The 23557-nt window shown below is 45.7% G+C and overlaps 1 protein-coding gene across 4 annotated transcripts in view; it reads left to right on the forward strand.

Moving 5' to 3' along the window:
* Positions 1-23557, forward strand: part of DIS3L2 (DIS3 like 3'-5' exoribonuclease 2) — a 404569-nt gene that overhangs the window by 337428 nt on the left and 43584 nt on the right. For all 4 annotated transcript variants that reach the window (XM_075068347.1, XM_032803899.2, XM_032803901.2 and 1 more), the window contains one exon: positions 4126-4205. In XM_075068347.1, coding sequence (XP_074924448.1) covers positions 4126-4205 — 80 coding nt within the window. The remainder of the gene's footprint in view (positions 1-4125; positions 4206-23557) is intronic.

Raw genomic sequence — 23557 nt, forward strand, 5'->3', positions numbered from 1 at the left:
TCACAGGAACTAGAAGAAAGGATGTGTGAGTTTTATTTCCAGCTCTGCCACTGCCTCTCTGTGTCATTGGGCAAGTCACTTAACTTGGTTTACCAGTGCCTCAGTTTGCCAGTCTAAGAAATAGATATTCTGATACTCTAGGTGGATTTTGTGAGCTATTTTGGCATGTCCGCTGAATTATATACGTAAGCGGAGGTATGAAAAGTCCAACTCTGCTCTAAACTAAGCCCTCTCCCACGTTGTTGGCTATTTTACTCTGACAGTCTGTGTCTGGGTCTGCATGGGCAGACATAGTTCATGCAGCTGGTTCTCTGAGGCGTGCGTTAGGAAGTACTTGTAAATTTGCTGTAGCGGTAAGAAGAGCTAAAGACGTACAGGTGGGATTTTCAGAAGCATCTACGTGACTGGAAGCACAAGTCCCACTGGAAGTTGATGGGATTGTCTGATACGATCTCCCACTAAAAGTCAGTGGGGTTTGTGCTTCTGCCTCCTGTTATAGACTTGTCTCTTTAGAATGATTTAGATGGAGATGGAAAACCAGTAATCCAGCATTGATGTCCTCATGGGCAGCATAATACAGTCCACTAAGGCTATACTCGCGCACAATTTTTGAGACAGTTTGCATCCCACAATGCTCAGCTGGTTCTTCTAGCCCTGTTGAATCTTTTAGCTTTTCTCCCGTCTTATTTTTGGCTTTCTGCCCACCCCTACTCCCCCACAAACACCAGAACTTAGCCAGAATCCAGTGTGAACCCCCCTTGTGCGCGCACACAACTTCCCATCGAGGGCTTGGCCAGAGCATTATTGCTACAGATGCAGAAGCAGACACGGCCCTTTGTTGTTGGCAGTGGTGACCACCTGGAAAGTGCAGAGCAGCCGGGCCCTTATCCTCTCTCTCTGCCCTCTGACAATGCTCCTTGTTTGGCTATTGCTGCATTCTAGCCTCTAGCAAGTGCTGCTGCAGGAGGTCAGCAGAGGAGCCATTCTCTTTCCATGCCTGCTTTAGCATGCATCTACTGTCAGCTGTTCTGGCTAAGGGGTGAGCTGTGGGTACCTGGGATCTCCCTCTGTGGGCATTTCTTTCAAGTAACTGCACTTCTCTCAAGAGTGGAATCCCACAATCCATCCCACTTCTGTCTGGATGACTGGATTACAGCATCCCCCGTTTTCTAACCATATCGCCTCCAGCAGCTCCAGCTGAGTGGGGCTCCTGGTGCAGAGTCCTCTCTGGGAGCTACGACCAGCTAGGAAATGCAGTGACAGAGAACAGCTTCTTCCAAAGAGTATCTGTTATTTAGTCACAGTAGCACCAGAAGCAGAGAGGAAAGGGTTAAACGTAACAAAAGCCTAAATGCATATTGCCATACTTAGCCTGTCCTGGCCAGGTTAGGAGGTCCCCCTTGACGCAGCACCCCCAAGCACTGGGATTGTCTCCTACAGCTGCTGGCTTGGACTGTCTAGGGCTCTCCCCCATACCTGGTAGCGTAGTTAGCCGCTGGCTTTCCCCTAGAGTGACCAGAAATCTATGTGTTTGACTGTGTCCCAGGAAAACAAGGTGGTTTCTCTTCCCAAACTTTTCTCTTCCTTCCTCGTCTCCGTGAATGGAGCTTGTTCCTGGTAGTGCGTCTTGCTGGAGAAAAGGAGGTTAGTTGTGCAGCACTAGAGAGGCTGATTTAGTTTGCCAGAATTGTGACAGGGCAACATGCGAGCCCTGAGGGTAGCTTAGTTCTCATGGCTGTCGATCCAAGGCTGACATGGACAGACTTCATAAGGGTGTCAGTGGGTGCCCGTTGGATTTGGTTTGTCAAGGCTGATTGAAATCAGACGTACAGTTTTGCACCTTCCGTGCTGTATTCCCTTAGTATAAACCTGAAATGTGATTTATTTCCTCTTTTCCAGATTCTCCAGGGCTTATGTGGCCAGTGAGAGCTGGTATTAGTTTGGCTCAGGATATGGATTCCCCTAGGGCCTAAATGTTTTACAAAGGCCGGAAAGGTTTGGTAAAACCAGCCATTTCTCATCTGGCAGCTCCCAACTCCTTACTCAGTCCACTGCGCTCTAGTTGTTCCACAGGTGAGTCTTAGAAATTTGCTGCTAGAAGTAAGATAACTGTGTCCCTAGGAAGGTAGCTACTCACAGGAAATAGGAGTATATGGAACATGGCATTTCGTCCATCAGCGGCTATTAGCCAGGATGGGCGGGAATGGTGTCCCTAGCCGCTGTTTGCCAGAAGCTGCGAATGGGCGAGAGGGGATGGGATCACTTGATGATGACCTGTTCTGTTCATTCCCTCTGGGGCACCTGTCGCTGGCCACTGTCGGAAAACAGGATGCTGGGCTTAGATGGACCTTTGGTCTAACCCAGTATAGCCTTTCTTATAGCACTTATTTCCCGGATTGACACAAAATAAGGATGTGTTTATTTACCAGTAAGTCCAAGGAATATGCATGGGATAGCGATGTGCACAGTAAGTAACTGAGGGGGAGTGTATTTCAGTCATCTGGCAGGGAGCTGCAAGACATGCAGCAGTTCTGGTGGATTAGATCTCAGCCTTGTATTTAATTCTCTATTCAGGATCAGTGATGACTGAGTTTTCAGCAGCTTCAGTTTTATTTGTGCAAGAGCACACTGTGTTACTTTGTATTCGTTATCCTGTTGAGAAGGAAAAATCTGTACAACAGCTAATGATCCAGAACATCGGTTGTGTTAACAGTCTACTGGTAAAAAATGATTTATTACAGCATTTTCTCCCTAATAGGCAGTTAATTTCCGTTAGCAGTTTCCTTGGAGTTCATAAGCCAGAGGAATTTGTAAATAAATGCAGTGGCTTAGCAGTGGGCTCTTCATCTCCCTGCATTTAAAAAGAACAGACCCACTTACTTCAGATTCTGTGGGTCAAGCCTCTATAAAAGAGGTGGGCTCCCCAATTCATTTCAAGTGTCCTTCAGCATCCAGGTGTTCATGGGCCCCTTTCTTTAATATTACTCCATTCACCTTAGATCAAAACTAAAGCAGCCCTACCTGGGATTAGGTTTCTAAACATAGTTACGCACCAGATTCCTATTGGTTTCCATGGGAGTTTGGTGCTCAAATACCTTTAAAAATCTGGGCCCTGGTACATAAATACCATCACCTCTTTCTCCAAAGCACACTACCTATTCTGTCCGAAGTGCACAATACATATTGGGGTCTCCAAACTTTGCCAGGCTGGGGAAACACGTGTGATTTGCCAGGAGCATGAGGGCTGCACCTAACTTTTGTAAATAGAGCCGAATGCTGCCACCCATCTCTTGGGTATAGCATGTGATGATTCCTCTTGATCAGAGCCGCCTCCACTTCGATCAAGAGGGACCCCTGGACAGCCGAAGCCACATTTGAAAGGTCAGCCCCATTCTGCTTTCTGGTAGCTTAGGTTATAGAAACATTCTCACTAATCAGTTCTCCCTGCAGAACTCTTTTTGTTCCGACTGCTATCGAAACAGGATTCGTTTTTTCCCCCTTAAATAAAACTGAACTAGGTTACATATGAAATCTTAAAACTCTTACCGAATCCCGTCTTGGACTTGCAATGGAAGCAGCGTTCCAGGTCACATCCTAGCCTCCTGCTGGACACTGGTCCAAACTACAAACCCTCCTAACAGCTCTTTAATAACTCTGCCCAGAAGGAAAAATCTGTCACCTTTCCCTCTGTGGTTTCTCCTCTGTTCTAATGCACTGGAGGAATGAGATGAAGCCGGGAAGGCTTTCAGAGAAAGAGGCTCGTGGGAACTACAGCTGCTGATGGAGAACACTCATTTCTTTAGTGTCTGAGGAGAACCGCAATAGCTTTGGTGAAGGGATGTGTGTGTGGGTGGGTTTGGAGGGGTGAACCGTTATGACCCGTACATTTCAGAGGAACCACAAACACTTTATAGTAACAAAGGGTGGAAAAAGAGAGAGCTTTTCTGCAATGCATGTGACTTTTCACTGAGGTTTGGAACCCCATGTTATATTCCAGGCCACAGTGTTTGCGTGTCAGTCTTGGTGAGCTTGCTTTCTCCCACAAGCCTTTCATGAAGTTGCTGTAGTGAGTGAGAACTCGGCCTAAATGTGATTCTTTTCTTTTCCTTTTTTCCCCCTTTGCAGCTGAAGCTCTCGTTTACATTGGACAAGGAAAGCGGGATGCCTCAAGGCTGTTATATCTATCAGTATCGGGACAGCAACAAGTAAGTCCCGCAGATGATTGCACACAGGGCAGATAGGAAGGGGCACCGAAAGGAAAATGTCACTGTTCATGTGCCCCACATTCCCTTTCATTGACAGAAGGATCAGAACTGCTTGTACTACGTAAGTGTAGATTACAGCATCTTTCAGCCTAGCCCTAAGATGTAGCGTGACTTGTAGAGGCCTCATGCACAAACGTGTCAGGCAAAAGTGAGGCCAGATCTTCCAAAGTGCACAGCACCCACATTCTCAAATCTGTAGTTATCTACATAGCAGCTAACAGCTGCTGGGCATGCTCGAAAATCTGCCCTGCGCTCTCCAGTTAAGGAGTATTTGCTCTGAAGTTCTGAATAATTTGTGGGATGGAGTGATTCTGATGGCATGGAGGTAACGCCTCATCTCCTTCCCACCACCCTGCTCTTGCTCTGCCCAGACACACGTGCAGATTCACTTTGTGGCTTGCCATTGTCCTCCCTGAAATCCAAGTGTAACCATGCACTGTTTTTACAAGACACCTCATGATATCCAAACGGGAGCAGAGTCTCCTCAATTTCTAGGTATTCCTGCATATTTTTACTGGCTGCTGTAGTGAGTTGGCACCTGAGAAGTTTTTATTTCAAATCACATTCTGATGATCGAATTGACAGCAGCAATCCAGGTTAGGATGTTTCTGTTGTCGTGCTGTGTAAGTTGTCATGAATACCAGGGTATCAGAAATTCACAGTTTCTCACCCCCACCCAGGAGTTATATTTTTCTCCAAATTTAGAAGCTTAACTTAGAAGAAGGGAGTATAGAGAATTGTTAAAGGGCAGTCCATTCAGGAGTTTAGCCCACTTTTGGACCGCCTTGAAAGGATCTGGAGAACAATTGCTGAAGTATCATTTAAAACAAAATCAATCTCTTTTTAGGCGGCGAACTCTTTTATGGATGTATGTGTGCATTTATTTAAAGGGGGGTTATTTTTTTGAAAGAGGAACAAAGTGTCACCCCAACCCTTCTTCCATCTCTGGAGCAGCAGTTTACAAGGCCTGTGCACAAAGCTATCCACTAAACAGCTCAGCCCAGGAAGTATAAATACAAAGAGTCAGTAACATCAGCTCCACTAGAAAAATAGGGAAACATGCTGGTTAAATGCAATGGGATCAAATCCACAGGGAAAGAATGTTTGTTTTACAAGCTTCTAGGAGGGGATTGCACGCAATGGGCGGTGGGGAAAACATGAACCATTAGATCTGTTGGCTGGCTTGGGTTTTTTTAAGGATGTTTATAGATCTAGCACTTCTAGTTGTGTGGCATATATCTTGAAAATCAGCAGCCCTATTTTCTGCCTCCTCTCCACACACTTTTGTGGGCACTTGTGCCATTGTTTTAAGAAACTTCTGGGACCGTGGGGCTCTTTTCTTTAAAATCTGAGGCCAATAGCATTTCAGTTCGAAAAGCTTCTTTCTTTTAGCCACTTTGCTGATCTGAGTAAAAACAGAATCAGATGCATTGAAAGGTTGAGCGAGAAACAAAGTAACTAAAATATGCTGAACACTATTGATTCATAGCTGTATGGTTATGACCTATATTTCTGGCAGGTTTAGCATCTGAGACCCCCAGGCTGCTACCAGCTATGACCACAAGCCAGGACTGGTTGTGTAGCTGCCGATGCGAGATCTATAGCCAGACCTAGTGTAATTGTTTCAGATGGCCTCAGATAAAATATTTCTTCCAGTTCTATCCCAGGTGGTCCTAGTTCTGTATTGCAAAGGTCATTTAACCAGTCACAGTGGGCGAGGGTCAAGATTTCCATTTTGTAAGGAGAGCCATAACATACGAGTTCTCAGGGATCATTTTGTATTATAAGAGGATGTTTATCCCTCTTGGCCCAGTACATGCAGACCAGGAGGATGGAGAATACTTGCAAAATATATTGGAACATGGAGAAAAAGTAGGTCTTTCAAGCTTAGTAATAAGTCTCTGTGCATGTGATACGGCTTCCGTTTTCTTGCCAGTAAGATGCTCTCAGTTCTAATGAGAGCTGCTTTTGTGCTGTCCAGTAGTGATGGTGGCAGAGTATGGTAACTTCGTGTGCTCTGTGCCTTGGTTAACAGCAAGAGATTTTACATTGGATTAACTGACAGTAAAACGGACAAGCATTTGTATTGGTCTCATTTTCTCCTTCCTTGCCAGCCCGGTCAGTCATGCTGGGAGGAAAAACCCCTGGTTCTCAAAGCTTACCCCTTTTCTTGGGCTATTACCTACAGTTTTAACATAATGGTCACAATCTTCCCTTTGTGGCTTCAAAGTGCAGACTTTTAAGCCTGGTCTACACACAGCTGAGAAGGAGCAAGCTATACCAGGAGCAACTCTTGTATACTGGTATAACTACTTCCCCACCAGGAAGCCTGGATTACTTTAACTGCATTGGCATAGTAAAAATTTTGCAATTTTTGTGTAGACCGTGTCTGAGTGTTTGTGGACCATGAGAGAAATGTTGACAATGTTCTGTGACTATGTGATGGTGTCAGACAACAGTTGGAAGTGTGTCTCCTGTAGCTTGGCCTCGCCTAGAGCAGTGGTTCTCAAACTGTGGGTCAGGACCCCATTTTTTAATGAGGTCACCAGGGCTGGTGTTAGACTTGCTTAGGCCTGGGGCTGAAGCCAGAGCCCGAAGGCTCCAGCCCTGGGTGGTGGGGCTCAGGCTTCTGCTTCAGCCTTGGGTAATGGGGGTCAGGGTTCGTCTTCAGCCCCACCACCTGGGGCTGAAGCCTGCAGGCTTTGGCTTCCTGCCTCCCGGGGCGGCGGGGCTCAGGCTTGGGCTCAAGTTTCAGTCCCCCTTCTTGAGGTCGTGTAGTAATTTTTGTTGTCAGAAGCGGGTCGCAGCGCGATGATATTTGAGAAGTGCTGACCTAGAGCATCTAGCTTCAGAGTGTAGGGGATGAGCCTGGAACAAGTGATGATAACAAATAATTGCAACAGGACAGAATAAATCTGATTGCCGTGTAGTTGCTTAGAGATGGGAAGTGGAAACGGCCATGATGCTGTGATGCTTCTTCGAGTCCCTCCTGCAGATGACTAACCCTGCTCTGACCAGAGGGGAGCAGCAGAGAGCAGTGTATAGTGGCCTTGCATTTGCTGAACAAAGGAGTCATATTTTTGAAATCTCTAGCCTTAAAACGTAATTATCAAAGTAATTACATTTTCTAAATTACCTAGACTTAGAAGTGCAAGTACCATGCAGGCTCTCACCAAGGGTGATGTACTGGAATTTTTTGCCCTTAAGATAACATTATGTTAAATTTTCATTAACTCCTTACTGCAGCTGCTACTCCATTGTCATGCTTTCAGCACTGTGGCTACGGGTCAGTTGCTGTATGTTATATATAAATCACCTATTCACTGGGGACAGTTACAATTATTTCATATTTATGGGCAAAATGCATTAGGGAAGCTGGAACCGAAAACAAGTAGCTTATATTTTCATACTGAGGGCTTTAGAGATTGTCACACAGAGCGGCACTCCTGAGAAGGGATGGTGGAAACCAGCTGGGGCATAGCACCCAGCACAGCAGTTGAAGGCAAGACCCCAAGGATATGAGAATACCGAGGGATATGAAGAACAGACAGGTTCTGTTCCTAGCTGTGCACCCCCAATACACTGCACAGGACTTCACTGTGCTTCCTGGAGATGATGGCAGGCTGAACCCACCAGAGTGGGATTGGAACCGGAGCTCCAGGGAACCCTGAGTTTCAAATACGAGACTTCATCCATGAAGGTTCCCGTCTGGCTGCTGCTTTGCAATTTAAACTGTAATTGTTTCATTAACATGTTAGCTCCTTTGTGTAAAATAAAAGTCCTAAAGCATAGCCCTGGGTTAAAGCAATGTTGTGGAGTCAGTTAAGAGGCAGGTGGTTGTGGACGCCCTGGCGTACTGCCAGATTAACATGCCAGCTTTTCACCTTGGAAAACCTGAATTTAAATACTTTGGACCAAGAAAGAAGAGACATCTGGCCATCTCAGGCAGCTCCCTGCTGGACTGGGGGCCTGCCCCACACTCTCCAAGCCATTATTATTATTATTGTGTATTCTAATAGCAGCTAAATGCCCCAACTGAGGTGAGGCCCTACTGTGCTAGGCAGTATCTAAATACAGACTTAGAGGTAGTCCCTGCCCATAAGAATTTTACAATCTAAAATACAAGACAGATCCAGACAGACAACAAATAAGCAATTGTCAAAAGTAACAGTACCGCTTCTCCCCACTTCCCACACTCACAAAACAACCTCTTCCCCCCTCCCCTCTGTCCAGCTGTCAGTCAAACTCCTTCTCAGCGTTTGTTCACCCCGAGTGCCTTCCCTCCATCTTCCCAGGCGCCAGCGAAAACCAGGCAGCCTCGCTCAGGTGGAGGCAGTTTTCGTTTCTTTTTTTAAACCTTGTTGTTTAATTCACCCTAATGGGCATAAATAGTTTTTATTCAAAAGGGGAGCAGACCTGCCTCTGCCATGGTACTGACCCAGTTAACAAATGGGAGTCCTGGGCTCTCCTGAACTGAGAAGGGGGTTGAAATTGTGACAGAGTGAACAACATACTCTGTGTATGTGCACATGGGCGCCTGGTCAAGGGGAGTGTGGCCTGATTCATCTTCTTCTGACCATGAAAACCCAGCGATTGCCACTTATAAATTGTACTTTTCCTGTCGTAGCCCCTTCCTCCAATGCCATAGCATTGCATTGCACATCTCCCAGAGTTGGGGGCACCTCCCCAGGCTCCGTGCTATAAAGAACCCCCTCCCTTTAGGTTTGTGGGGCAGGCACAAATGAAGGCAATATGTTTTTCTGGTCCCACAAATACCTTCTGCTGGAGATTAGCAGCCTCTGTTGTCCTGTGGGTTTGGTGGGGGTGTGTGATTGCGAGAGAGGAAATGGTATCTAAAATGCAGTGATTGGACACAGTGCTGTGGTCCCTATACAGAATGGCAGATTAGACCTAATTCTTTACAGCATGTCAGAATTAATGATGCACAGAGAGGTTTGACGAATTTTGATACCAGTTTTAGGTGTGCCTTCGAAAGGAAAAGTGTGCTGCTAGAAACCTTGCTGACAGCGTAATCTTTGTTAACGGCCTCTCTAACACAAAACCAAAGCTCTTCCTTGAAGAGTCGTCATCAGCCCTCTCAAGGCACAAAAGCAGTCGTGTCCAGGGAAATGACAGCGTCCCTGCTCACAGTGCTACAGCATGGCTGCAGCCAGTGGTGGGGTTGAAGGTGAGGGAGGTGGAGTATAGGCTTTGAGACTATCCTCACGTTGCGTCGAGAGTCTCTCATGCTGTCTAGTATGTAACAGGAGGTAAGGGGATGCAAGGCCATATTGGCCTAAACCCTTGTTTCACTGGCTCTTCTCAGCCCCCACACGCAACCACTGCAGGTATCTCAGTGTTTCAACTGAGCTGCAGCCTGTGACCGCAAATATTTTCCCTTCCAGTACAGAGATGGCAACGCCCCAATACAGGGATTTGTGTAAGGATCTGCAGGTCTGAAACCCGGCTCTGCTGCTCCCTGGGCGACTGCTGTGTCCCAGCAGCTGTAATTGGCAGTGGCTGACCGGCTGTGAGCCTTGTGGGCCCAAGCACCGAAGGACCTGCGCCCACAGGATAGGCCTGCTCCCTGTTTGATTACTCCAGATGCACTGCTTAAACCTGCCGGGGAACTAGGCAGATCCCCAGCCAGCTGCTATGACAAACCTTGTTCCAAGCCTTGCCCGAACCCTGCTCCTGCTTTCTTCCTGCCCTGCTCCAGCCCTCCTTCCTTGCCTGACATCTGACTCTCTCTGACCCTGGGCTGTGGCCGCAACTTTCTGAGGCTGGCTTCGCTCACTAGGCCTAGCCGCCCACACCCCGGCTGTGACAGTGTGGAGAGTGGCGCTGTACTGAAAAGGCCCATTTTGACCGTTTTCAAGGGATGCAGTAGGACAGCCATAGGAGGCTTTCTCCCCAACACAAGATCAGGGGTGGTGGTGTTTCTAGCTGTAATGGGAGACTGACTGGCAACATGGAGGAGGACACTCCAAAGAAGGAGGTTGAGTAGATTTTGGAAAATCATGGAAAATTTGTCCTCAGAACAAGAGTAGTCGGAACCCAGAGATCATTTGGCTTATGGCTGATCCTATGGAAGAAATTAAGTGCAAGAAAAACTGTCTCCTGTATTCGCTGCAATCAGCATAGAGATCAGACATATTTTCTATGTACTATTTGTCGATCTAGGCAGGCACTTACATGGCATCCACCATCCTACTCTCTGAATGCCTATGCACAGTAAGTCCAGATTCCTAATTATTTTCTATTCCTCTGAAGTCTCTCCAATTGGCAGGCTCTCTCAGAAGAAGTGCAGTGTTCCCAGTTCCCTGTTACCCAGAGACACAAAAGAGAGGTGCTGTTGGTCTGTGACAAGTTGCATCCCATTAGGCACCCCCTATTTGCAGTGGTGTTTTTTTGCTTACCTAGCACATTGCAAACTCCAAACTAATGTGCTGTCCGTGATCACCTCAGTCTTTCAGCATTATACTGTTTTCCAGATCTCTCCCTCCCATTATGGATGACTTTTCCTCCGATATATCAACTTCCATTTTTCCAATGAATTTCACTTTAATTCCTCACCACGGTTTGGATTTGTGTCAGGATTATGAATTTGTGGTGGGGTTTTGTATGTTATCTTTGGAGTAGCTTTCTAACCCCAAGAGAACAGGATCTCAAATAGAAACACACTTAGAGACCTTTTCCTGAGGCAGTGATAGTCTCCGGATCACTTTGCATTTCCAAGGATCCCAACGAAATTTACAGACATGGCTGATGCACAAGCTAGACAGGGAGCGCTTCATGCATCAGTGAAATGGGGCCACCTTGTGTAATGCTGCCCAACTCTTTAGGACAGCAAGTAAAAAAATGTCTGCCACTGAAACAAAAAAATGATTAGCCTTTCTGCACGTAGAACAATGGTGAGTGGTACATTATGACACAGCCGAAGATGCTAACGTTCCAAATGCCAAGGTATATCCAGTTCTGACACTCACAAGCTGCTGGTGACTAATGCTCTTTGTGTTCCCAAGCTCTCGTCTGCAGTTTTTCCGTAAAGTGAATTTAAGACAGGCAATTATGAAGCAAGCCTTGAATCAGGAGAGCAAGCCTGTAATTGTAATTGAATTGTTTGAACAAGTCGTTTATCACTTACACATTAGCTCACTGCTTTTATTGCTGCTCTTCTGGGCTGCCCTTGGTATGATGCAGTTGGAACTTTTGCAAAACATCATTGCTTAGTATTTATTCCTGCGTACCAGGAGAGTTACTTATTAGAAGTGATATGGCCGTAACGTATAAACCAGCTGATACAGCAACAGTGACTTTTTCAGCTCACCTGACAGATATGTATCAGACTTGCTGAACTTTAGCACAGATGGATCACTTTCCTGTCAGATGTAAATCAGGTGAGCTGGCAGTTTCATGATGTTATGTTCAGCTCAGTGTACTGAGTTTAAACTTTCAGAACTGTCCATGCACATAATTTGTGCAAACAGCTACCCTGCTGCATGTGCAGCTGCATGCATACAGGTCTAAAACACCTGTCAGTATCACACAGTTGCCAAGTGTCATGTACCCTACGGAGGCAGCACTAGTTAAATTGTCATATTTAAATGAGATTAACTGGCCTTTCTAAGAGTTTTTGATTTCATAGTCACCAGCCAGCAAATATGGCACTTTATCTTCCTCTGATTGGTGTAGTTTGGGGAAATTGCTTAGATAGTAGTTTCTCTAATTTGGCATGAGTTGCAACTTGTATATCGGACGTGCAATCCCATGCCAGTATCCAATTCCAGGTCTGTAGCACCACCAAATCCCAGGATTTCATGATGCAAAACATCTAGCATGTATGTTTGTAAAGTCCTGTGCTGGACATAGGAAGTGCTTTGTACTAAGAGTTGGTAGGCTGAAGCTTATTAAATGCCTTTTTTGGCTTTCAGAATCAAAGTGAAATTAGGGCTCTAAGCCTCAGCGTTGCATTCGGTAGTTGTAGTCAATCAGCTAAGGCAATGTCTTCACTTCAAAATCACCTCAGGTGATCAGCCTGGGTTAGCCTAGCCCAGGTGAGAGCAGCCACATTGCAAAGCCATGTCATAGTTACTGTGCCCTTGCTAGTGTGTATTGCTAAGACTTCTGGGGGCGTATCCCATAGTCCTTTGTGCTTTGGTAAGCTGAGCTGTTCTATTATTTTCTTCCTGGAGAACTTGTCCTGTGCTTCCAGGCACCTGGGGGGAATTGTGGGAAGGCTTTGGAGGACTTTCTGCACCTGAATGATTTAGCCTGAGTCTTCACTGCAGAGTGGTTGAGTTACCAGCCTGAGTGGAAGCAGCACCAGGCCTGTAGCCTGTACACCCAGCCAGGCCAGCTTGCCTGGGTTTAAAGCACCACCAGACTCAGATGGGAGGGGGCTTAGGGACAACACCTGAAAAAATACCCAAGTTAGCTCTGCAATGGAGACAGACCCTAAGGAAGGAGGTGACTGAGCAGGATGGAATTCTGCCATGTGATGCAGAGACTCTTGTTTTCCATTTACTGAGTTGGCACCAGGCTGTACCCAAACTGATGTATATTCTCTACCAACCAAAGAGTAAACCTCTTCCACAGTTGACTCTCCATGGCCAGTAACTGACTCTGTCCACCATATGTAAAGGTAACCCAGTCGTCCTGGCTGCTGCACAGCTTCAGTATATGCTAAATTGTCAGGCAGAATTAGTCCAGCTGTTGCACTGTAAAACTCCAAAGGAAATGGAATCCTGTTTGAATAAGACGTGAGCTTGGTTTTGTACATGCTACAGCACACAAGACTACAGAACGTAACGCACAAAACAGATTTAGTTACTAGAGGCTTTCTGCGGCAGCCAGCGGAGTAGCTGTTCCCATGCAAGAGAGACCTTGTTGCAGTTTCATTCTGAGGAAACTGGGCTCTTTAAAAGGACTTTGCCCAGGGTACTGCTTAGTTTCCCAGTCTGTCAGCATTGAAAACTTCCTGATAATAAGCGTGCAGAGTCTTGTCTCTCCAGGGTGCATCCATTCCCTGGCAGAGCCCTGCCCTCTCATCTGACAGCCTGCTAGTTAACGGTGGGTTTCTGTTTTCCAGGTGCTATAGAATTGGTGACTATTGAATCCACACAACCTCCCTGTGTCGTGGGTACTGTAAACAGTCATCATGGAAATAGCACTGGGTAGAGATGTCAAGGCATGGTCCAACCCTGTGCCCAGGTGGAAGCTGATGATCCCAGGGCACTCTCCAAATGAAGGTTCAGATGTTCTCCTTGCGTCCTGGCTAACGTTCCTGCTCGTGCTGAAATGAGGTTGAATGTCCAAAACTGTTATAGTTGTTGTATGGTTCTTGTGCTGTCAGTATCTCTCTGAACAATGCCGGGAGATCAGGTTAAGAAAATATCAATCTCCTCCCTGCTCTTCCTGCTCTCATCAATGAGCTGCAGGTCCTCTAATATCAGGAGAGGCCATTTTTTCATATTGCGCAGATGTGTGTGACCCATTCCTTTTAACATACTGTTGGCTACGGCTAAATCCCTGTGTGTTCAGCCCTAGCCTCTTAATAGCTTCAGTCTGAATCCTTTAGGAAGAAATGTAAAGCCTGCTCCTTAGCTATAGGAGTCTGGGTATCCAGTAGCTGTCAGAAAGACAAGAAATATACCTGCATTCATCGCTGAGGCACAGAAGAATGCTGTTTCCGTATGTATTCACTGAAGATTTGTCTACATAATTGTTTACTTAACAGTAAACTAGGAAGCAATCAAAAGCACTTCCTCCCCTATATATGTCTGTGCATACCACCTGGGAACACTGCTTCTTATAAAAATGTAACTAGCCACGTTCTCATTCAGCTATGTCCCACGCACTAGCGCTCAGGGAGGCAGGCCAGCACAGGTCTGAATGGGTAGGGGCAAAGAGTTCTAGTTAAGGGAGAACTCTTCAAAAACCAAGTCATTTTCAGCCTGGTACCCCAAATGACTGGGCTGATTTTCTTCACTTACCAGAAATACTCCCTTGGAGCTGAGATCAGGCTAGAAAAACGTCGACTCTGCAGGAGGTGCTTTCGGTTTGGTTTGTTGGGTTTAGGTTATTTTTGTTTTTGCAACAGATTTTTCATAAAATGGGGACCTGAGCTGGACTAGCTCCTGTGCCCTGGCTCTGGAGTCTCTAACGTGCTACGACCCCAGGAGAACTCCCATAGTAAACCAGGTGAAATCTTGTTACTGGCCTTCTGAAATTGGTGTTGGAGGGGGGCTTCTTTAGGCCTGAGATGCAGACTGCACTGGAGGTAAATATATGTATAGAAGCCAGGATGGTGACCTTCGCAGTTTGCACTAATGTCCTGCTCTCCACTTTCTCCATGATGTCAAAGGTCACCTGCCAAGGAAAGCCAGGGGAGCTGCCGGCGCATGGCATTGGCTCCTGGGAGCAGCGGCCTCATGCGCTGCTCCTTTCACCGCTGCAGTTCCCAGGAGAGCCCTGCGGTTCAGTGGATATCAATTTCTATCTGCAGATAGCCGCATCCGCGGGTATAAATTTGTATCTGCGCAGGGCTCTAGTTGCAGAAAAATTTTTGTGAGGTGAGTGCGGGGGGTCAATACCGTACCAGTAAGAGTTAAAATCTACTTTTACCACTGCATACAATGCTAACAGATCTCGTCTATTCAGACTTCCTAGGTGACCTCAGGCAGAGTGACCCGTCTGTGCTCAATTTCTCCATCTGTAAAGTGGGAATGATCCCTTGGTTGCAGGGGCATTGAGGGATTAATTTATTAGCGTATGTAAAGCACTCTGAGATGCTCTAATGGAAGGTGATGGAGGAGACCCCAGTACTGTCACTTCTACACCAGCTCAGCCTTAATTATCAAATCAACAAGTGTGTTTAGCGCTCTTGCCTCTGAAGGTGGTTGCACTACCATACTTTGGTTTGTCTCCAGTACTCACGGTGCTAGTTTTGGTTCAAAGTGCAGCTTGCAGCACTCAACTGCTGTACAGTTTTGCTCTGACTGATTTGGCAGCAATATGAGATTGTATGAATCTTAGACCAGTGCTTCTCAAACTGGGGTCCGTGGGCCCCTGGGTGTGTCCACGAGGGTACTTCAGGGGGTCTTTGGGACCCCCGATCAACTCCTTCCCAACCCTCCCAGTGCCTCCTGCACGCAGGGGAACAGCTGGGGAGGAGCGGGGAGGGGGTGCGCTCGAGGGAGGGGGCAGGAAGTGGTGGGGCAGGGGTGGGACAGGGGCAGGAAGAGGTGAGGAAGGGGTGGAGTAGGGGCAGGGCCTGGGGCTGAGTGGGGGATTTGGGGTGTCCGTGAAAATTTTTAAATCAAAATGGGGGTCCTCAGGTTGCTACAGTTTGAGAACTGCTGTCCTAGAGCTAGCACTGCCTGAGCTGCTGCCTGCGCTGAACCTGCAGCAGCCATTGGTTCCCCTGCCTTACCCTCCGCGCTTCCCGCGTGTCTGTTATGTACCGTCTTCAGACGGCGTCAGTTTTCTTTTGAAACGTTAATACATTTTATTATGGAGTCCCGCAGACTGATCGGCTCACCCCTCAGCTGAGTGGCTTATTCAGCAGAGCGCTCCCCCCCAATCTTACCGTCAACTGGGGCAGGAATGGCAGGGATCCTGCATCATGGTGTAATGTTCAGGAACAGCATCCACTTCAGTCGGTTCCACCTGGGGTGTCTTTAAGGTTCATTCTCACTGTCTGTGCTTCACTCTTGCCCTGTGGGCATGTTGGGTGTCTGGTACGCTGTAGCGTATAGGGTGGCCTGCAGGAGTGGGGGTGCTAAAGTGTTGCAATAGCATAAGCTCTATATTGGACAAGGCATTTCATTAATGGATGCTTCACCCTGCATTTATGCTTCATGTTCCTTTGCAGTCTCACTCACGGGCAAAAGATCTCCTTCAACTGTCTGCATCAAGTCAGTCACATCCTACAAAGATTAGCCAAACAAACTGAATCTAGGTTGCTTTGTCTAACTGCACACCATGAGCCGTTTCCAACCTGAGAGTCTCCCCTTTCCTTCTCTTCCATGTTAAAGGGAAGAACTTCCCTAAATGTCTTGCCTGAAAGCCATGTGCAGTGCATTATATACTGCAGATTGCACTCGTGCACAAGAACCACCCTTAATATATCAAAATTCCATCTAATCTGTGTCATTTCCATAAAACTTCATAAAACTGCAAAAGACACAGTTCTGAGAGGTCTTTGTTATTCCATATTATCTCCTTGCAGGACACTGCAGTAGGGCACAGAGACCCCACTTCTGAATGAAAGTTTCTCAACCACGTTGGGGCACAAATAGCGATACAGACAAACTAGCATTACTACCTCACATAGTGAGACCAGTAGCATTAACTCTTTTAAAAATACCTTCCAGTGTGGTTGTTTGGTATGTGAGAACAGTCTGCACAGTTCTGTACAAGACCTGCAGAAAAACACAACCCCAACAAGCTTGCTTTCTAAAAGGTAAAGCTCAGACGCTGGAAAGGGGAGAACTTAAAACTTCTTTTTACATTGGGTGAGTGAAGGTGCCGTAGGGAGAGGGTAGTGACAGAGTGCTCAGATAGGCTGACATTTGCTCTGGGAAGAATTAGGATTTGGGGGGCAGGACAAAGAGGGCTGGAAAAAGGAATTAAAGATGGAAGAGGCGGTAGAGGTTGTAGGTGTGGCCTTGTCTACACTGGGGAAATTAGTACTTTATTTCAGCAACAGTGCAACAGAATGGTTGCTGTCAGTAGTGGCGGCATTAGTGAAAACCAACCTCAGTTGTCTTTACCGTTGTGTCTCGAAAACCTACTCTGAGCGGCTGCACTGTAGCTGAAAAAGGGTACGATTTCTTGTAGTGTAGACACATGCAATGAGGGTTGAAATGTAGAGTTGTTTTGCGAGGCAGATGGTAGAAGAAATTTGCAGTGGAGGAAAGTCCCCATGATCCCTGGAGGTCTCAGCTGTTCGAAGACTACATTGAAAAGGCTCTGGTAATTAAAGGTAGAGGGGAGTGAGTATGTACCAGTTGGCCTTTCACAACACAACCCTAATATAGAACGCGACACGCAAGCCCTGAGAACACAGTTCTTGGCCAGTCCACCCCGGTCTGCAAAGCAGTCGGAGACAAAGGGTACTTGTGCCAAGATCTGTGGTGGTACAGATCTTGGCACAAGTTTATCTGTGGTATAAACCTCCCTAGAACTCAAATAAGCATGAACTGTTGCCTTCGTAATGGGCAGAGTGCCAGAGCATTGTGTGTGTTTATCCATGGGCTTCATTTGCATAATGCTGGAGCGAGTTGCTGTTTGTAGTTGACAGCTAAGCTGTTGACGCAAAGTATGATTTAATAGTGAGACTTGACTAAAACATGCAAATACAGCTGCGTAGGGACTGGCCCAGGGTTTTACAAAGATTAGCTGTTAAATTGGCCAGTACAAAAACATTATTAACCAGACAACATAATTGCTCATCTCCTGCTTCTGTAGCTCAGAGAAGTGGCAGATTTATTTAAAACCAAGCAAGCCCTGTATACAAAAGAGGCCCTTGTTAATGCCACATCATGTACTATGTGTTGCAGTGTATTTTGTTAGACAATAATGTTACGTTGTAACATTTGGGAACCTGCGAAGAAAATCTGTGATGATATTATGCAACCTAAGAGTCAACCTAAAACATGGCCATTGGAAGGCCGTGTGAATATTAAAGCATCTCCACTTGGTGGTTTGTGATTGCTTTTCGGCAGATTGTTTCACATGGACATAAACAAATCAAACATTTGATGTGAAGTCTGGCAACTCTAGTAGGTTCAGAATCATGTATCTACGGTCTACTCAATCCTGTTCTCTCTCAGACAGATCAAAACTCTTATTAACCACCTTAAACATAACGGATCATGTAAAATAAGCATCAGAGGAGTGAAGTTCTGGAACAGCCTTCCAAGGGGAATAGTGGGGGCAAAAGACATAACTGGCTTCAAGACTAAGCTTGATAAGTTTATGGAGGGGATGGTATGATGGGATAGAGCCTCTTTTGCAATTAATTCATCTTTGACTACTAGCGGTAAATATGCCCAATGGCTTGTGATGGGATGTTAGATGGGTGGGATCTGAGTACTATAGGAAATTCTTTCCTGGGTGCTGCTGGTGAGTTTGCCCATCAGCTCAGTTTAGGCTGATCACCATATTTGGGGTCAGGAAGGAATTTTCCTTCAGGGCAGATTGGCAGAGCCCCTGGGTGTTTTGCCTTCCTCTGCAGAGCGTGGGCACGGGTCACTTGCTGGAAGATTCTCTGCACCTTGAAGTCTTTAAACCATGATTTGAGGACTCAGGCTCAGACATAGGCAGGTCTACACTACGAGATTAATCGATTTTAGATACGCAGTTTCAGCTACGAGAATAGCGTAGCTGAAATCGAATATCTAAAATCAGATTTACTCACCGCTTCCACCTCACGGGATCGATCCGCGCAGCTCGCCGTGTCGAATCCGGAGTCCGGTCGTCTAGCTGGAGTTCCGGAATCTATCTAGCACGTCTGCTGGATCGAGATATCGCGTCCAGACCAGACGCGATATTTCGATCCCCGAGCAATCGGATTTAACGCGCCGATCCGGCGCGGAGTCTAGACGTGGTCATAGATTAGGGGTTTGTTACAGGAGTGGGTGAGTGAGATTCTGTGGCCTGCATTGTGCAGGAGGTCAGACTAGATGTTCATAATGGTCCCTACTGACCTTAAAGTCTATGATAAAGAGAGATACTGTCAACTCAAACAACAAATTCAGGCATGTGACTTTTACCTTTTAGTGGTATAAGTGACACATAGACCACTAGAATTAAAAGAAATTAGTGGGGAGAAAAGTCTACAGCATGCTTACTTTGTGCATTTGGTACCACTTTGTGCCTGATTTTCAGAGATTTGAGTACCTACAACTCCAGTGAAAATCAGGGGGAGCTTTGAGTATGCTGAATGATTGAAAATCAGGTACCTTTTTGTGTCTAGTCAGTTTCACTGTTTACCCTGTACAGTCAGTTTGGGTGAGTCACACAGCCATCAGAGAGAGAAATACACTCAAAAATAGGAAATGTGATCGTAAAACCACAGAAATTGACAGGAAGATTTGGGAAAATGACTTTTTTTTTTTTAATTGACAAGATTTCAAGTAACCAGTGTCATCCTGATGTGCCAGTAGCACAGTTATAAAGCAGCTGTCGCGATTATTACTGAATAGTCAGTACAGCTAGGTGAATAATTGAAAATTGTTTGAAGATTTGAATGCCAAAATTTGCCCATTCTTTTGCTTGTGTTTGTGGATCCCTAGAATTTCTTTGCTGTGAGTGCGCGCACAACTACTGACTTATTCATAAAAATGTTATGAATGGGGGATGTTTTTCAAACTCTGGTACCCATGGTGTTTTCCCCCAAGCTAGTCGTGAAGGGTGCTCCTGTGCACACTTTAAAATCATCCCAGAGTTGGATGGTCGGAGAAAGATGAGAGGTTTTGAAGCAGAAGGAGGAGGGGACACGACGTGTTAAAACAAACAAAAAAAAAAAAACCTGAGTCCATCCACTTGGCAAATGCATGAAATATGTTCAGATGTCCTTGGGTTGGACAGTTAACACAGCAGCAAGACAGCTTTCCCCAAATCCTAGGCCAGAGACTTGACTGTCACTATTGCAACTGTTCAAGATAGATAACGGGGTGTGAATGCATCCTTTGCAGTTATGACATCAAGTGAAAACCAGGAGATTCAGTCCAGGCACTTGGCACATTGCAGGTGTTGTGTGTGAGATGGGAGAATAAGCAGCAGCTCTCCCAAACCTCGACTCTCAGCCTTAGGACTCAGGCAATTAATTGAGCCATGTATGGCTGCAGGCTGTGGAACAGTGCGATGTACATGCCACCCTCTCGCTCAGGATGACTCTGAGCAGACCGACCAAGGTGACATTTTTGAGACATACAAGCCTTATTTACTGACTTTGTCCTGAAAGTACTCCCCATCTTCTCTCTGAGATCCAGCTCCCCAGAGATTTCCTCAGGGACTAATGCTGTTCGCAAAGCTAGGTTTTCCCAGTAAGGGAACTGAAACCATATGATGTGACTTGACTTGTGTGGCTAGTCACACACCATCAAACACTGGATTCCAGACATCAGAACTGCAGCGCACATACAAGCCTTGGGGCTGAAATATGTTTGCTATAAAAATGTTCTTTGGACAATTACAAATCACAGACAATTTCAGGAAAACCTTCATTGATTCACAAACAGGGGAGCCAAACAAGCTAAATTCACAGAACAGTTTGTTCGTAACAAATAGTTCCAGCCAGCTCAAGTAGCCAAGGAGGCTCAAGGGTGTCAAACTCACTTGGTATATTTATTGTATCATAGTTACTGTTGGTCATTAGTTGACTAAAGTAGTTTTGCATTCTACTCATGTATTTCAGGGATACAAGGGATGCATTGTGGTGACCTCATTTGGCTAAACAATAGGAAGTACCCTCCCAACCTTATGTAAGAAAGATAAAGGCTTCAAGGATGTCTGATGGGAACCACCTCCTCTCCTTTCCCTTTGTTGCAATACAAGCGCTCTTTCAAAATAATAGCTGCTCTCAGAGCAATTTCCCTTCTGGCCTGTAGCTGGATGTTAGACCAGTCAGATGTTGATAGTTACTAAGGGCTGAACCTCACCACCGCCTAGATGCAGCCTGTCAAAGCCCTTGAGAATTTGAATGTCTAAATCCTCCCAAGCTTTTCTTGTCTTCATTGTATTGAGTAAAATTTTCATGGCAGAGATTGCCAGCTGCGAAATACACCAACCTCACTGGGAACTTGGACATCTCACTTGAGGTTGGATTCCTTTGTGGCATGTGCGATGAGATGCTATACCAAGACACAGTGGTACACCGGCATCTTCCCTTTTGTTACTGAAGTGGCATCCGAAAGAGCGTTTGTTGCACTCTGATTCTGTTTTCTGACTGCATCTGGGTCTGTCTTACAATGCATTGAAGTGGGTAATTTAAAAAATACTTGTGAGCTGCAAGCTTCGCAACGTGTCAGCGTAGTGCAACTGTGCAGAGTTATTCTGTCACACTGGGAAAACGTCTTGCTTCAAGCAAAATTTCTTGTCTTTATGGTATTAAACTTTAGGAGACCGTGACCACAGTAAATCCTCCAACCTATACTTTTCATGCACACATGTGAGTGCAGGGTGCACAGATGTACTCAAGGTGAGTATGAAAAAGATTCACCAGCAAATGAGAATAATCAATGAGTTTCCAGTACAGAAGCATGGATTTACACAGCATAGACTGACATGCTGAGCTTTAGCACCCGAGAACGTAGCCTTTTACACAGAGATATCTGTGTTAAAGTGGGTATTTTTTACAATAAGCATTAATAGTTTGGAACGTAGCCGTGCAACATGTCTGTGTGTGAAGAAGCTCCTTTTAAGAAGAGATCTCTATTGGGAAGTTTCTTTATATTCAATTAATTCTGTGTTCCCATCTCTCTAAACAACATGTTAATACTTTCTAGCTGCATATCTGCTGAGCACAGGGTGACCAGATGTCCCGATTTTATAGAGACAGTCCCGATATTGGGACTGTGTTCTATATAGGCGCCTATTACCCCCAACCCCCGTCCCGATTTTTCACACTTGCTGTCTGGTCACATTAGCTGAGCAACATTGCCAGATAGGATATATTTCATAATGAGATGATGAGAATAGTGTTACTGTAGACATTTCTTTCTAATAGTGGCAAAGTAAAGGAAAGTAATGTCTGTATCCTTTAGGTTTCCCCTCTGTGTATATAGCCTGCAGATGTGAGAGATCTATTCACTGAACAGATGTCAGGTCATGGTGTCATGCTTTGAGTGCAAGCGTTCAGGTTTAAAGATCAGTTGCTATATTAGTTGTAATGCTGCATATAGAAAGGGTCTGTTAAGTGCAGATTAAGTTACTGCGGTGAGAGGACTCTCCCCTGTGTTAGCTCTTAATTTCTGAAAGTCTGATAAACTCACTCCTAGTAGTGCAGTCACTTCATGAGACAGGACAGGGAAGCTGACCCGAAGTGGTTGGACCTGTGTGGTGGTGGTGCTGCTAATTTGGAAACACTGTCAGGAAGGTATTCATATGATAGTTAATAAACATTAGACCAGTACCTTGTTCTGCAGCTCATTGGGAACAATGACACATTGTTGTAAAAAATATATATAAAAATTATCTTTTCTTGCTATTAAAACTCTTGGTGGAAATTTTCTGACCAGCTCTAAATAAATAAACAAATAAGTATGGGGGAAAACATATGGGCAAAGCAACAGGTAAATCATTTGACTCTTTTTCTGTCCATTTCCAGCTCCACTTCTGTAGTCCCAGCCATTCAAGGCCCCACGTCATAACTGGGGTGGAAGCAAGACAAGATCACAGTGCTAATCAACAATCGTAGAGCAGCTTTCCCAGAGCAGAAAACAGTATTATTGTAATGCAGTTGTGTTGCACTCAGAACAATGTGCATTTTTTTTAATCCCTTGACGTTCAACTAAACTTGGCATAGTTCCTTAGCTGCATCCATTCCAAACATATACCTATCCTAATAGGATTCAGTGTATTACAATGCCAGGTCAAACTAACAACGTCTAGCAGTAACCCTTCCTTTGGAGATGAGGGCACTAGCATTCCCATTAGAAATAGCAAGCTCTATATGTTCATCCGAAAGACAATAAGTTTAGCACACTAAATATGAGAAATAGCAACAGCGATGATAACTCCTATGTGTGGGTCATCTAGCTCAGATAAAGTAATTCCAACAAATCAGTGCTAACTTGCGTTGAATCTTGGTGATGCTCAAAGTTCATGTAACTATTTTAATGTCCTCTTTACTTTCACACGTCTCAGCACAGCCAGTTTGCTGGGTCTGGAAGCAGAGGTGTGTCACTTAGGGCTTGTTTGGATGGCAAGTTAGTGCACAGTGAGCTGGGGTGCAAAATACAGTGCACTAGAGTGCTGTGCACCAGCTGTTTGTGTGGATCCCAGTGCCGCACACTGGAAGCTCCCTAGTGCAGGTTGTGTTTCTGTTCCCCACTGGAATCGGGCAGTACAAGTCAACTTATGGGCACTCACCCTTATCGGATTTCCTTCCCAGTTCTGCAGACCTCCCAGATTTGGCCTGTTTGCAGAAGCACACTACACCTGCCTGAACTGCCAAACCGTCACTGAGACCGTGAAAAGCCCATGGGCACCGAAATGACGCTCCTGAATAGTTCTTGAATTAGGACCTATTGTACCCTATGCACAGTGGCATTTTAAAACTG

This window comes from Chelonoidis abingdonii, chromosome 8 (genome assembly GCF_003597395.2).
Source record: "Chelonoidis abingdonii isolate Lonesome George chromosome 8, CheloAbing_2.0, whole genome shotgun sequence".
In the NCBI taxonomy this organism is placed as follows: domain Eukaryota; kingdom Metazoa; phylum Chordata; order Testudines; family Testudinidae; genus Chelonoidis; species Chelonoidis abingdonii.